The 16,288-nt window shown below is 35.3% G+C and overlaps 2 protein-coding genes across 2 annotated transcripts; one reads left to right on the top strand and one right to left on the bottom strand.

Moving 5' to 3' along the window:
- The first annotated feature begins 263 nt into the window (after positions 1-263).
- On the top strand, positions 264-6,770 carry LOC144553999 (uncharacterized). Its single transcript, XM_078302172.1, has 16 exons — positions 264-547; positions 734-867; positions 990-1,047; positions 1,325-1,540; positions 1,829-2,101; positions 2,484-2,618; positions 2,703-2,828; positions 2,973-3,017; positions 3,090-3,188; positions 3,273-3,412; positions 3,757-3,880; positions 4,447-4,521; positions 5,509-5,841; positions 5,950-6,088; positions 6,171-6,385; positions 6,475-6,770. Exons 1-16 carry the CDS (start codon positions 329-331, stop codon positions 6,595-6,597), a joined length of 2,454 nt encoding a protein of 817 aa, XP_078158298.1. The 5' UTR covers positions 264-328; the 3' UTR covers positions 6,598-6,770.
- A 5,506-nt stretch (positions 6,771-12,276) lies between these two features.
- On the bottom strand, positions 12,277-15,894 carry LOC144554001 (fructokinase-2-like). Its single transcript, XM_078302173.1, has 4 exons — positions 15,602-15,894; positions 12,887-13,432; positions 12,666-12,782; positions 12,277-12,567 (listed from the first exon to the last, which is right to left on the bottom strand). Exons 1-4 carry the CDS (start codon positions 15,788-15,790, stop codon positions 12,436-12,438), a joined length of 984 nt encoding a protein of 327 aa, XP_078158299.1. The 5' UTR covers positions 15,791-15,894; the 3' UTR covers positions 12,277-12,435.
- Between the last annotated feature and the right edge of the window lie 394 nt (positions 15,895-16,288).

Genomic DNA, 16,288 nt, shown 5'->3' with positions numbered 1-16,288 from the left:
TTGGACCGGAGAGATCGATTAAAACTAAATATCTCATGCACACAAACAAATAATAAATAAAGATTCAATCTCAAATTTTGAGTTACCTCAGTGGAATGGACTGTCCGATTCCCACAAAGTAACCCAATTTTTTAGTTTAGATATAGACCGTCCGATTTGAATCCCAGCCAATCCGGTCCGAGGTGGAGTGCACGGGCCCTTAAATCGAACGGTCCAGATCTAAACTCAAAAATTGGGTTACTTTAGGAGATCCGAACTCACTCGCCGCAAGGTATTTGCGTAAAAATCGGTTTCCAATAGACGGACTGAGACGAGCGAAAGAGAGCTAATGGCGAGTGAAGAAGAAAACCTCTCTAAAACACTAAAGGAATCAGATCACGATGGGGAGATGCCGACTGCCTCGGAAATCCTAGCCACCACCACCGCCTCATCCTCCGATGACTCTGGTTCGGAGGAAGAAGCCGATGAAGGGGCTGATGAGCTCCGCATCCAAGCCCTCGAACAAGCTTTGCGTAACCAACCCCTGGACTATGATTCCCATCTCCAGGTATAGTACAGTTTCTTCTGATGTTAGATTCTTAAGTGCTGAATTAGACATTTGCTTTATCACAGAATCAGCTAATCCAGTAAATAACCTCTTAATTCTTACAAAATAGCTTTGTTCCTGCTATCAGGTACGAACAATTTGCAATTTAACCTTGACTTCTGATACATTGTATTTTTGTTTTTTTAGTATGTAAACTGCTTGAGGAAATCAGGAGAGATTGAGAAGCTGAGAAATGCTAGAGAAGAGATGAATAGGCTATTCCCGTTCAGTCCTAAACTATGGCAGGATTGGATTGGTGGTGAAATCTCTTTGAATCAAGGGTAATTTTGCATTTTCCTCATATATCAACCTTGGCTGTTGTTGCTTGTGTGCCAGTATTCTTTCGGCATATTTAATTATTTTTTCAGTTCCACTCTGATAACTTCTTTTTCTTAATGACTAGTGCTGAAGCATTTGCTGAGATTGAGAAACTTTATGAACGAGCTGTGCAGGAATATTTGGTATATCCTTTTGTTACCTTATAAGATAAAATTCTGAATTTATGACAGTTTCTTTGCAAAACAAAAAATAGTATTTGTGCAAATACTGCTTTATGCATTATGATTACTTACGAGGGTTCATTTCTCAGAACTGACTTAAATAAATAGTGATCGGTATGATAGTGATTACACACACTAGGAGCAAATGAAAAGTTTTCTTGGGCATATATGCAAAAGCTTCTCATAAGTCATGTTACTATTTATGGATTCTTATCTTCCTCTAATTTTTTGTGATCAGTCAGTTCTGCTATGGTGCGACTACATAAACTTTTTGCAAGAGCACGATGAGTCAGTGTTGCAGTGTTCACCTAGTGGTGCCAGTAAAATGCGTGAATTGCTTGAGCGGGCAATTACTGTGGCTGGTTTTCATGTAACTGAGGGAAATAAAATATGGGAGGCCTACAGGGAGTATGAACAAGCTCTTCTTCTCACTATTGATGAAGAAAACACTGAGGTTGGGATTTTCATCTCTCATTTAGCTTCATTTATTGTATGTACTAGTTTCTGCCTATTTCTACTCATAGGTGATGACATTTAGAACTCTCGGAACACATCATAAATAATATGTTCAATTTATTTATCCGTGAAAACTAAACATGTGTATACTCCTGAGTACCAGTTAGGCTAATATTTTATGATACACGCAATAAGAGTTCATGCAAAAACCTCATACACATGTATTGGCTAACCTGATACATTTGGATTCCTTTTGTCATTTTTCCAACTTTTTTTTGTCTCTCAGGAAAAGGAGAAACAAAACCAGCAGATACGCAGTTTGTTCCACCGCCAGCTAGCGGTACCTTTAACAAATATCAAGGCAACTCTGATGGATTACAAAGCTTGGGAGGCTGATCAAGGGAACAGCAATGACATGGATAATGAGCTGGATGGGGTTCCTCCTAATATTGCATTGAATTACCAGAAAGCCTCTGCAGCATACAATGCGAGGAAACAGTATGAGGATCAACTGTCAAGCCCGGTACAAAGTGAGGCTGATAAACTTCAGCATTTCATGGTACTTTATACAATTTCAGCTCATTGTTTTACAATATTGCTTTTTATAGAATTTGCCTGCATTGTTGCAATTATGATATCTGATCAATAGTGTCATCTCCTTATCTGTCCAGTGCGGTTTTTAGAAAGAAAATGTTTGGACATATATGCCCTTTTAGATTGAAATGTCTTGCTAGTCAAACATATGTTTTTCTAATAGACCTTAGAAAGAATTTAGTTTAACAGAAGTTCTTTTTTTAATTGTGAAATATCATAGCAAGTGACAAAATGCTTTGTCATATAACATGGAACCAAGATTTAGTTCCTTGAATTCCTTTTTCTTAATAGAGATTACATCTAAATACCATGATTAACAATTGAATGTCATAAATTTGTTGGAACAGAATTATATTAAATTTGAGGAATCTATCGGTGATCCTGTGCGAGTGCAGATCCTTTATGAGAGGGCGATTTCGGAATTTGGTGTTTCAAGTGACTTGTGGCTTGCATACACAAACTACCTTGACAGAACACTGAAGGTTTAAACATCTTTCTTTGTAACAGTTGTACTGCCAATTCATTTGACTTGATTGAAAGAACCTCTTACACCTCTCTTTCTTTAGGTGGCATCAATTTTGAAGAGTGTGTACTACAGAGCAACAAGAAACTGTCCCTGGATCAGCAAATTGTGGGTCTGCTACTTGCTTTCCTTGGAGCGGACAAACTCGTCTGAGGAGGAGATTAAAAGTGTATGTTTAATTTGATAATCATTTTTTTTCCTATGAAAATGGACCCTATGGAGTCTGTAATCTAACAAAAACTAATCTCACTGTTTTGTATGTTTCCTTCAGAGATATTTTGTTCTAAAAAATATAACTTATTTTCTTTTCCAGGTCTTTGAGCAGTCTCTTCAATGTGCCTTTCAGACAGAAAAAGAGGTAGGACAACAAAATAGCAATGATCTGGCACTACAATTTGTTGATTTGTCTTATTTTTTTTTTATTTTGTAGTATTTGGACCTTTATCTGACACGAATAGATGGTTTAAGGAGGAGGTGTTCATTGGATCAGAGGGATTTTGACTTTCAACTTATACGCCAAACATTCATGGTTAGAGATCTCTGGCAATTTACTGGACCTTCCAAACTTTCATAAACTTCGAGTGATCATGTGACATGGAATATTTTTTTCTAGGATGCATCAGATTCATTGTCAGTGCGAATATTACCAGAAGAATTGGTGAGTTTGCACAAATATTGGGCAAAACTAGAGATACATCTTGGTAAAGACATAATTGCAGCTCGTGGAGTTTGGGACAACCTAATTAAAAAAAGGTATAAAACTCTGCAATTTTGTACTTATTACTTCTATGCAAATTACACCCAAAATTGTACCTTATTTGCTAATAGACCCAACATTACTTGAGACTTGTAAACAACACCCAATTGGGCAATATTTCAAAACGCTACTTATTTATCCTTGAGACAAAATCGGGTCAAAAATCAAGGTAACAAATTTGGTTGTTGGTTGCAGTTTGTATAAACTTCTTTTAAGTGTTTTCTTAAGATGGGATGCATAGTTTGTTCTATATGAGAAATGTCAAAAGTTTCTTGCAAATACAGAAAAACTTTAGTTGCTAGTTTGAAATTACTCTTCTTATGTGCATTTTCACAATAAGTGGGTCCACACTGGAATCATATGAAGGGCACATAGCCATGGAGGTAGAAATGGGTAATTTAAATGAGGCAAGAGCAATTTACAAGAGGTGCTATGCCAAAAGATTTGCTGGCACTGGTTCTGAGGTAAATCCATGCTATATTTGTCAGCAAGTTTGTTCTCTCTCTCTCTCTGGAATGCTTCTTAGGAGGGGTAAACACTGCTCAACATTGCTCCTGTGTTTACTCTTGTAACATGTGGGACTACGGAGCCACAATTCACTTTCCGGATCAGATAGTCATCTTTGGTTCTTTCTTGTTTCTTTTTTTCTTAAATGGATACTTCCTGGTAGTACATAATCCTTTTTCTTAAATGGACCCACAAACGGGGGTAAATGTGGCTACCAACAAAGTTTATCTCTCTATATTTTATGACTTACATCTTTTGTATAAAAAAAAAAAAAAAATACAATTTTGACCATTTTCACATTGGCCAGAATGGTACTCAAATAAAAAGCATTTAAAATAGTACTCTTTTTCATTTGAGTCTAATTTTTTTTTCCATATTCGGATGTTTGATAATATAAGTGTACCAAAAAAATAAGAAAAGATATATACATATATAACGTGTCATATCCTTAAATATTGAGAAATACCGTATCGCCGTATCCATATCCGCGTAACATTTCATTTAAATAAATGTAACTATGCAGGATATATGCCATTCTTGGATAAAATTTGAACGTGAGCATGGGACTTTAGAAGATTATGATGTTGCTTTAAAGAAGGTACTTGAATCAACATTTTATTATTTTCCTCTTTAGTTAGAGCAAAGCTAGGGTGTGATGTGTTCACATAGAGGGTTTGGTGAGCACAACTCCAAAAGTACATTGGATTGACTTCAAACGCTGAATCCAAACCGTTAAAATCCATGTGCTTCATGAGTGATGCATGTACATGTAAATTTTTGGAAGTTTCGAGTTTATTTGTTACAATGTCAAGCGGTCAAAGAAATGAATCTTTTATAAGTTAATTTATGAGTTGTTTTATATATTCAATTTTTATCATTTCTTTGACCGCTTGACTTTGTAGGAAATAAACTCAAAAGTTTCAAAATTTTGCATGTACATGTATCACTCATGAAGTATATAAATTTCAATGGTTTGGATTCGGCATTTGAAGTTGATCCGATATACTTTTGAAGTTGTGCTCACCAAACCATCTTGGTGAGCACATCACACCTTAGCTTTGCTCCTTTAGTTATATACCTTATTTGTATTACTCGGAAGAATACAATTCTATGTTAATTTCTATCCAAAGATGACTGTCCTTTCAGAAAAAAAAAAAGTTATAAAGGGGTTTTATTTGTACCCCTTTAAAATGTTGAATATTGTGTATACCATGCATAACAGTAACTATTATATGCAACAAAAGAAATAAATAGGCCAAAAGCCCAAAACCCTCATTTCGTCCAAAAAAAGGAAAACAAAAGAAAGTTATAAGTTCCACTGTTATTGGTACGCAGATGAAAAAAAAGGAAGAGAAAAGAGCTATTTGATATCTTTTAGGGAAACTGGAAGAGGGGAGTGTGTGATATAATATGATACATGCCTTATGTGGCATGTAGGCATTTTCTTGGCTTCTCATCTTGCAAGGATACACATAATGATCAACTATGTGCTTTTGATTATTCTATAGAGCAGGCATGAATAATTTGTTTTGATTTTTGTAGCTTTTGATGTCTTATTTATTTAGCAATTTATTGTAATTGAAAGGTAACAACACAGCTTAATGAAGTAATGCTGTTCAAGGCACAGCAAGAGTCTAAGGGTAAAATTGACCATTCTTCAGTTTCAGTGAAGGAAAGTACTAGTTCTCCTCTCAAGAGAAAACCAGAACAAAAGTCTAGTGTGAAGGCACAACCTGCTGCTAAGAAACGAAGACAAAATGCACCAAAAATTGAGAAGCCCCAGCCTGATCATGGCCGAATGGAAGTAGATAGCAAAGAACAACTTGAAAAAGAAGAGGAAGGGAAAGAAATTGAGAAACCAAAACCTGAGTTCTATAATGACCAGTGCACGGCATTTGTTTCTAGCCTAAATCTTCGGGTAAGTGTCTATGCGTAATACGCCCTTGTGAAAATCTGTTTTGTCATTATACTTTCTATTAGACAGAGCTATGGTGCCAATTATTGTTATATTTTACAAAATTTGCAGGAAAAATATGAGAGAGCTATGGTGCAGAAGTATGGAGAGGATAAAGACACATGGCCCAAATACGACGACGACGTTTGGTACTCTACGGGCATTGATGATCAGAATGTCCACGGTAATAACTATGGTCTCGGTGCTCTAGGTAAAATAAACATTTTTTGAAATTTGAAATTTATTTTTAGTTTTGTCATATAATATTAATTGTCTTACTTTTAATGTTCCAGATAAGACGAGAGGCATGTTTCACTCCAGTGGGTCTAATAGTGCTCAATCGCATTCTTCACAGTCATATTCTTCTATGCCGCCAGCTCCGCATCTCACAGAAGAGTATATCGACAGGATATCTTCTCAGATACTTGATAGGATGGAGGCTCGGTTCGAGGCTCAGTTCGAGGTTCGGTTGGAGGCTCGGTTGGAGGCTTTGTTCAGAGCTTCTCGGGTACGAAATTCGATATTTCAGTATGTTTTAATTGTGAACCCTAAATCCTAAATTATAATTATCTAAAATACTTTCTTACAACCTCACAGGGAGGTTCGGGCTCGCAGCCGGCCTCGATGCCTGCTCAGGATGACGAGGATCATAACGACGATGATGCCGGTGATAATGACGAGGGGCATTGGTCGGATGTCGGCGGCGATGGTACTGCTTAGGTCTTTTTATATATTTATATCTTATTAGATGGTACTCGACATGTTATTGCTTGTGTTACTCGGATGTTTATGTTTATATTTGTTTGTATGCTTATGTTGTATGTATCGATATTTATGCTTATGTTGTATGCGATGTTTATGTTCATTGTGTATCGATTTTTATGTTTATGTTATGTTGTATGTTGTATGTTGGTACATGTAGTACCAATTAATTAAATGGTGCAAATATAAATAACAAAAAAAAAATTTCAAAAACCTAACAGAAGATATCAGAGACCATTTTTTTGGTCTCTGGAAAAAAAATTTTTCAATGATCGATTTGGAGTTTCAGCGACCATTAATATTGGTCTCTAATAATTTGGTTATTTGTGATTGGGTTTGACTATCAGTGATCTTTATTTTGGTTGCATATATTTATTTCTGACATTAGCAAAAAACAACAGCGATCAAAAAAAATTGGTCGTAGAAAAATTATTAGTGATCGGCTAATGTCATTTAGCGACCGGTGACGTCATTAGAAGAGTATCTGCGACAATACTTACAGCGATTGGGTTATCAGCAACCGGGATGAGTATCTGCGACTGGTGCTTTTACTTTATGCGATCAGAAAATCGGTCGCAGAAAGTGGGTTCTGTTGTAGTGATTGCAGGGATCATTGCCATAGGAGAATTGTAGAAGAGAAGATCCGGAGGAAATACAATATAGATACATATATAATCATAAAGCCAAACCATGTTTATATCATTTAAATTTTTAATATAATCTTATTTGTGGAGAATTTAAGTTCCTTTATGCATTTATCATGCCTTTATTTTTAAAACGTTAATAATTAGAAATATAAACATAAGTGTTAAAATAAAACTGTTAGATGTGATTTATATGATTTTCACTATGTGCTTATAAAAACTTATTACATTTTAATTTTATTTTTATATGATTCAATGATGACTCTAAATGAGAATATTAATTTTTAGTATATATAAATATATATTTAGTTACTCTAATGTTACTCTATCGGATTATAAGCGTATAATTCTACCGTTTAGTGGTGTCGAGTGTCGATCCACAAAGATAGATCTTAGTAGTTAAAAACAATAACACTAATCTATGCGGTATGCGAAAGGCCGCCACATACCGCATATACGGTATACGGCTGCATATGCGGATTTTCATGCGGATTTATATATCTAGAAGTTATTAAATAAATTATACTATTACGAGTATTCATTTGCAATTTAGTGATTAAATAATGGGTAAATTATACTATTACAGATATTAAATATGCACATATAAAATAATTGGTAAATAAATGGGTAATTAATAGGTAAGATCAATTAAAAAGATGTAATCAAAGCGTTTACATGCTGCACTGTTCTTCAACACATATTTTCTTGATTAAGTTGCGAATATATAATGCAAGCCCAGTGGCCCAGTCAGCCCATTTAAAATGCAAATCTGCGGTGAAAGAAAGAAAATGTCCCGATGCTGCGCAGTTCTTTCTTTAGTCCCACCACTCTAATTAAAAAAAACATCTTTCCAGAGTCTTAAAAGGAAGCAGCTGACAGCGGGGGGTAAAGCACACTCGACCAGTGTTATCAGAACCGGACCGGACCGGTGGTTTAACCGGAAAAAACCGGACCCGGTCATCTGTCCGGTTCGGTTCTTTGAAAGGATCGTTTCTGCTTTTGGACCGCTCAAAATTGGTTGAACCGGTCCGGTTTTAATAAAAACCCAACAGACCAGACCGTTCGAGAAAACGGTTCAAAGCATATTCATTGTACATTTATCTTTCCTTCTTCGACCATCTTTCCTTTTCTTCACTGGTACCGTCAACATGGAAGCAACACGAATCGTGCTGGATTATATAACAAAATTGGTTCGATTTCTTACTATTTTTCTCAATTCTCTAATCTCCACTGCACTCAACCATTGCAAGGCTCAACCTCAACCCCTCAAGGCTGCACGTTCTCAAGGCATAATTTTGAATCGAAATCACAAAAGAATCTATCAAGATCGAATAATGTAAGTAATCTCATGTAATCAAATTGATAGACCACTTGAAAAGTTAATATTTGAGTTGATTTTATTGAATAAATCAATGCATTTAAGGTGTTTGATGAAATGCTCAAACTAAAGTGTTTTTCTGCAAGTATAAATTCTTATACCAGTTGGGCGTTCATGTCGAAAGTTGAATTCTCATACTTTGGTGTTAGGTTTACCGAAATCTATGTTTACAAATTTAAAAAAAGCAAAATAATCAGGAGTGGAATTGTTAAATTTCTAAAGACAATGCATAGTCAGACAGGAGTTAATGCAGGCTCTTGGTGGGTCATGAATTTTTCGTATTGGATGGAAAAAAAAATTACCGGAGTTTTGTACTGAGAAAATACTTGTCGACATTCTTTATAGCTATTAACTACCTTCTCATTAATTAACACACGAGGGACTTTAATTGATTCAATTTTGAACATATAGTTTCATTAGAAATCTGACGTTTCAGGCATAAGAATAGTTTTAGTTGTATCTCATTAAAAACCAGTAATTTTCTCGGCAATGTTACTGACGTGTACTGGTATCCTATTGTGATTATAAGAGCTTGTATACAAATGTTCTGAACTTAGTATGGTTATTTTGTAACATATGACATTCATTCTTGTAAGAAGGACTTTAATGTAAAAGTAAATGACATTGCTGGAATTTCAGGTTATAAGTTGTAATTGTTTTAAAAGACCAGCAATTGAACCGGTTGATCCACCGGTGTGACCAGTGAACCGTTGAACCGGAGCTTTAACAGGTCGATGTCCGGTTCGGTTCTGATAACATTGCACTCGACTGGACTTTGTCCGAATGAGAATGGGATTGTATTTCGGTTATCGTGTATATGATTCTATTAAATGAAATTATTCGGATCCAATTAGAATTGGGTTTTTTTAATAAAAAATATTCGGCACCGATTTGAAACTGCATAATAAATTGCATATTGGTTTTCTATGCGAATTTGAACTGTGTACGCATATGTGACTGCATAGACTGTATTTTATTACACTGGTCCAAGGTATAATTTCTATGCAAATTTGAACTGCGTACGCATATGCGGCTGCATAGACTGTATTTTATTACACTGGTCCAAGGTATAAGTGGAGATGCTAATTGTTGTAAATCAAGTTCAGGGAGCCTCTAGGAATTTTGATAAAGTCCTTCTAATTATCTCAATATATATTTATGGTACTCATGTCTACCCGTATACGGCCTTCTGTCACTGCCGCGTACGGCCTCGCATACGACCTTCTGTCACTACCGTATGCGATATAGACCACCCGTTGAGCAGAGCCGCATACCAGTACTATTATTCCCTACGGATGCTTGGGTTCGGTTCTATGGATATTTGAAAGGTTCTCCGACTCTAAGGTTGGCTTGTGGGAGACAATTCAAATTATTACAAGATATAATGTAATTAAATTACTCATACTAAACTAATCAATTATATTTTCCTGTTACTCGCCAAGTAATAACCCTAAACCCTATTCATTGCAAGTAATAAATAAATTCCTAATTATACTTTGAGATGTTATCTAATCTATATCCTGTCAAGGGAGTCCAATGGGTTCGAACCCTAGCCTTTGAACCGTTGCCAAGACTCGTTACAACGACTCTAAGTGTGTATAGTACTTGTATCCCCTCTCACACTGAGATACAATGATTTAACACCTATTGGTATGTGGAGGACATTAGTTAATCTGTAGACAGAACTATGTATGCAAAGATATATTTCAATAATATTCAAAGTATAACAAAATCTTAAATAGACATAAAAGAAAAATAAATATTATAGTAAAGAGAAATTAGAATTTATTACATCCATCCCTAAAGAGGAGGAGCTTAGCTACTCATAGAATCTAGAACACCTCTTCCTTGGATGACTCTTTCTTATTCCGCCTTGGACTTCGAGAGCCTCTTCTTCTCCACGACTCCAGAAATTACATGCAATATTCTGCTCTAACTATAGACTTACACAACTAAAACATGTACACCAATTCCTATTATAAGAGGGGTTTATATAGTCTATCCTAATGGTGTGGAGTCATGGAGATCATAGGAGAACATGGGTGCCAAATATAGCATAAAATGTTATATTTGAAGTGCTAAAAATAGATTTTAAAGCAAGGCAAGGCCTACAACATATGGAGATTCGTCCTTCTAAAAGGTTGTTGTCCAATGGCTGACATTTAATCCAAACTAGACAGTCCACGGATCCAATCCGTGTGCTCTTACGGCATAAACATTTATACCGCATGCAGCATACCTGAGGTCGTAAGGTTCTATACTTAGCCGAATTTCAGTGAATTTTGCCATGTTGCATGTTGTGCACTTCGTGTGATGTGTTTGCATACTCCATATGATGCCCTATTTTGACGCTTTCTTTAGAATCGGCCTAAATATGATATTTTTGATCCGTTTTCGGCCTAAATTCACAACTTTCTCCAAAACCTGCCAAAATAGCATAAAAACACATTTGCAGTGAATAATTCGAAAAAATGTGTACTTTGCATGCGCTTTTCCGCCATTTTTTTTACTAAAAAGTAGTGATTTTCGCTATACATTTTGTCGTTATCATTCAATAAGTTGAAAAACAAATGTCTAATAGTTATTCACAATAATACATTTTTACAAGCTCTTGATTACAAATACACCAAGTTAAAAGATCATAAATTTTTACACGTATATAGATAAAATGATATAAATCATATTTAACGGTTTTATTTTGACTTTTAAGTTTTACAATTTGTGTTATTATTTTTTTTAGAAATTGAGACATGATGGAGACAAAATTGAAGGCATCTCAACCCTCATCTTATTTTTTTATAATCTTCTTTTTTAAGTATATTTTGTTATTATCTTCTACAAACTAATTCAAAATTTGAAAAAAATAATATGAATGCTACTTGTTTCATGACCACACGAGACGTGATATTCACGTGATATAACGTAACTATTAGTCACTATTTTAATCACATTATATCATGTAAAAATAAATTTTAATTAAACGTCACCTTTTCTCTTCACTGTAGCACTGGCTGATATAATCATAACGCCAATCCATTTTACTATTATTCAAATTCAAATATATACGAACACTTGCAAAAGAAAATAAATACTGACAAAGAATAAATAAAAAGGAGAAGAGATATAACAAAGCAGTTAAACCAAACAGATAAATTTCATTGAATGATCAAGCAAACATGCTTTTTTCTGCTTGTGCTTAGCTTCTTTAAACTTTGTACTTGAATTAACTTATAGGGTTTCTATAATTCTGATAGACAATGAATTTTTGTTTCCTCCAACATCTTATCCACAGAATTTTTTGGTTCAAATTAATATTGTATATTGTATTTTGTTTACCTTTATATGTGATTATTGTTCAAATAAAAGTAATCAATGCGTAGCTACTTGTAAATTTTATAGTTTAGATGGTGTATTTTTATCATCAAAAGTTTGCTTCTCACCTAAATTTTCTCATATCAAATAGATGATCTCAAACCAACAAATATATGACAATTTCATTTTAATCTTTCTACTTTATTGGGCTGCGTAAGAAATAATATATCAGGATTTTATTGGGCTTCCATTTTTAGTTTTATTTAAGCCTGAGAGAGCAGTTAAAAGTTAAAACTAAAGCAGTGAGAGACCAAATAGAAATTTCATTGAATGACAAGCAAGCAAAACTTCACTGTTCTCAGACTCAACACAGAAATAATAAAAACAACTCAACAAGAGAATTAAAACAATAAACCACACACACAACTACTCTTTAATTAACGAATCGGCCGGGTGCATTGCTCAGTTAACCGAGGCAATCAGTTCTTCGGCCCCTGCCGGGGTCGGGAGTGCCGGGATGGCGCCCTTTTGGGTTGTGCATATGGCACCGCAAGCATTTGAGAATCTGAGTGCTTTCCTCAGCTTCTCCTCGTTCTGTACAAATCAAAGCATGGTACATATTTTATTAAAAGTTTCAAATTTGGGTACCAGATTTAACAAGCTTAAAACTGTTCAAAGAAAATGAAATAAACCTCAAAAATTGAGTTATCCTTGGCAATGGAGACAAGAAGGGAACCGACAAAGGCATCACCGGCACCGGTTGTATCAATGGTTTTCACAGCGAAACCTGAAACACTGCCCTTGAAATCCTGCACAACACACGAACAAACCAAAATAAATGTAAAAAATTTCCCCTTCTTAAAAAAATATAAATCTTAAAGGTAAAATAGAAAATTATTAGAAGGTAATTAACCTTTGTAAAGTATCGGCATCCTTTCTCTCCATCAGTAACAATGAGAAGTTTAAGTCCCTCATACCATAGAGACAACACATTCGCTTCGTCCTGTGGGTCCCGTTGTGTCAAGAATGCCACCTCATCATCACTTACCTTGATGAAATCGGCTTCCTTCCAGATGCTCATGATTCCCTCACGGGCCGCTTCCTCTGACGGCCATAGCGGCAGTCTGACATTGGGGTCGTATGAGCAGAGAATGCCGGCCTGCTTAGCGGCATTCATGGCAGCCATGTGAGCAGATCTACACGGCTCAGAGATCAAACTAATGGATCCATAGTGGAAGATCTTAGCACGACGGATGAGGTCGAGGTTGAGTTCGGCCTCTGTGAGGAGCATGTCGGCTGATGGATTGCGGTAGAACATGAACTCCCTTTCACCATTCGCCTTTAGAGTGACGAAGGCCAATGCGGTGCGTGCGTGTTGGTCGAAGAGGACACCTTCGTCGTTTACATTGTTCTTTCGAAGAATGTCGGCCAACATGTGCCCGAACTCGTCGTCACCGAACTGCATCACACATGACAACACAATGTTTAGGTCACATTTGTAAAAGCAGGTAAAAGTAAGTATGGTAAGAATGTGAATGTAGTTTGCAGGTGAGAAATCAACAAATTGAATGGATTGGGTAGGACTTGGCATTCTTCTTCTTTTTTTCTCTCTTTTTAGTGTTCTTAAATTTTCACTTAAACAAGTAGGAATGTGAAAATTTTAAGTGAGACACAAATTCAGAAATGGTAAAAAATTTGAATAAAAATATATTTTTTAGTTCGCAAAACAAATTCTGCGATTTTAGTTTTTCGTGGTTTCGATAGTAGAAGATCGCAAACATTGTCTACGAACTAAAAAATAAATAATTATCTACAAAATTTTCCATTTATAAAATTTCTTAGATTTAAAGACAAAATTACTATTATCAATTTTCTCAAGAGGGAGGAAAAAGAACTACTATTACATGTACACCACACACAAGAACACACAACTATGGCTACAGAGCATGCTGTCTCCACTTGATAAAAGTAAACAGGCTAAAGACTGAAGAGGAACCCCACCAAAAATGATGGTACACTGTGACGGAGGGCAGTAATGGACCCCACAAGGCCGTCTCACCAAACACACTACCAATAATTTAACCCAAATCATAAAAAACAAATAATTATTTCACCCACGTGCACCAACCACTTACACTGACAACTGGGCCCTGCTATTGGTTGAAATTTAATGTTAAATAACGAACAGTTGTAACCTGATGGACCCGTCACCTTATTCTTATCCACTTAATAATTTTAATGCAACTTGCGTTAATCTTCCAATCCCTATATAATTTATAGCTTCAACAAATCATATTTGTATGTATACCAAGTTTTTATACCTTATGCTCACATGTCAATTCTCGAATATCGAGCAGAAAAAGTTAGCTTGGTATTAGAATAAAAAAATAAGAATCATTGAATTTTTAGCCTTTTGTATGAAAAAGATAAACGGTCCATGTCAGATCTGAGTCAGCATTTGGCAATACGACGCTTATCAGGCCCTTTGTATACATATAAATAGTCGTTAATAAAACCGTTGACCGTTAATTTATACGAATTTGAGAAATACTTAATAATATATATGAATATTTTTCCAAAGCAGAGCACACAAATGTTGGTTAATTTCTTTGGTGATAGCGATCCTAAAGACCAATTATTAGCAAAATTTTATTTCTTTTGATATTTTTTTGCTCTTGTGGAACTAAGATCCTTGATCCAAATAATTTCAAATTATACTTGAATTATTCTCGAATTACAAATTTTTAATCTTGCAGATCTCTCCACCCAAATAATTTAATCTTGCAGATCTCTCCACCCAAATAATTCATTTATCACTATTTTGATTGGTTAAATTTATTTTAAATAAGAAAATCTCTGCTCCATGTCAGAACCCAGTCACAAGGGATTCAGCGACTGTACACTTTGCTGCATTTTATCCCCAAATCAAACCAAAACCATTTTTTTATTTGTTCCTAAAAATGTTTTACTCTTTATTCCTAGTTAAGTAATATAGAATATATTTGTCAAAAATAAAATGAACACAAAACATCAAAAGATTTTTTCAACGGTTTTCTTTTGAAAGGAACGTTACTTAAATACTAATTTTATCAAGTACATACAAAAGAATACAGTTGAGCAAATATGGCAAGCATTTTGTGAGGAAAAAATTTAGATAATATACGACAAAATCTAGCACGGATTTTTGACTAAAGCTGCCGTTGGTACGAATCACACGATCGCAAAATTAAGATTCCATCCCAGATCCAATGATGTATCAAAGAAAAACACTGCAAAACAGAGTCTGGTACAGAACTACAGATCATACCAAATTACACTTTAAACCTTAGTTTTTACGCTAATCATATTTTGTGACTTTCTCCCTGTCACAAGCAAAGCCTCATTTGTTCACATTTGATCAAAAACTTTAAAAATTCTTCACAGATTTAAAACGTAGCAGATCTGAAACAAGAGACATGAAAATCTGACGTTTGTTCAAATTTGATTCTACACAATGTAGTTTCATTTTGATCTCCATACTGCAGTTTCATACAATCAATTCAGATCCAGAAAAGAGGAGAACAGTTACAGAACAAAGGTCAAACCTCTAGCTAGTTGATCAAGATTTAAAGCAAAATGAGTTTATTACCTTTCCAACAAAGGCGGATTGGCCGCCAAGCTTACTGATCGCGACGGCGACGTTGGCCGGAGCACCACCGGGAGCCTTGAGGAATCCAGTCGACTCAGCAAGAGAAACACCAGCTACATCAGGAACGAAATCGATGAGCATCTCACCGAAGCACACGATCAGATCTTGTCCTGCTCCGTTGGTTGCCATTTGATTGATAGCTTAGTAGAAATAGGTAGGTTAGAATAGTTAAAGAGAGGTGGAATAGATAACAGCAGGGGTTTTAGAGAGAATGAGATCTGATGAGGAGAGAGCAAGGGGAGAAGGACGGTTTATATAGGATTTTAAAATGCCTTGTGGGTGAAGGGAAATAGAATTTGAGATACGTTCTATTTCTACTACTTTCTACTTTAGACTTCGGGAGGTTCTAATTTGAGCAATTGGAAATTGGAATCCTATTTTTGATTGGATAAGAAGGTAAACATTTAAACAGAGCAGTTTTCACTTCATGCAGCGAATTATCCATGGACTCAAATCAGAGCTGGATATGGTTCGTGCGCTGCATGAAGTGAAAACTACTCTGTTAAAATAAATAACCGGATAAAAAAGAATCATTTATTTAGGGAGGTTCTAATTTGAGCAATTTAAATACTATTTTTGATTGGGACGGAATCTATTTTTCTTTAACAGGCAAATTTTAGCTACCTA

The sequence above is a fragment of the Carex rostrata genome, chromosome 5 (assembly GCF_964058835.1).
Source record: "Carex rostrata chromosome 5, lpCarRost1.2, whole genome shotgun sequence".
NCBI lineage: Eukaryota > Viridiplantae > Streptophyta > Magnoliopsida > Poales > Cyperaceae > Carex > Carex rostrata.
Note: the sequence above shows the minus strand (reverse complement) of the source record. Positions and strands in the feature narration are given on the sequence as shown.

Excerpts from the sequence above, each read along its gene's own strand:
- LOC144553999 (XM_078302172.1), top strand. The coding sequence starts at position 329 with ATGGCGAGTGAAGAAGAAAACCTCTCTAAAACACTAAAGGAATCAGAT. Across the intron at positions 3,018-3,089 it reads CCTTTCAGACAGAAAAAGAG|TATTTGGACCTTTATCTGAC; the intron begins GTAGGACAACAA and ends TTTATTTTGTAG. Across the intron at positions 3,189-3,272 it reads TTATACGCCAAACATTCATG|GATGCATCAGATTCATTGTC; the intron begins GTTAGAGATCTC and ends ATTTTTTTCTAG.
- LOC144554001 (XM_078302173.1), bottom strand. The coding sequence starts at position 15,790 with ATGGCAACCAACGGAGCAGGACAAGATCTGATCGTGTGCTTCGGTGAG. Across the intron at positions 13,433-15,601 it reads AATCCGCCTTTGTTGGAAAG|TTCGGTGACGACGAGTTCGG; the intron begins GTAATAAACTCA and ends TGTGTGATGCAG. Across the intron at positions 12,568-12,665 it reads AGGATAACTCAATTTTTGAG|AACGAGGAGAAGCTGAGGAA; the intron begins GTTTATTTCATT and ends TGATTTGTACAG.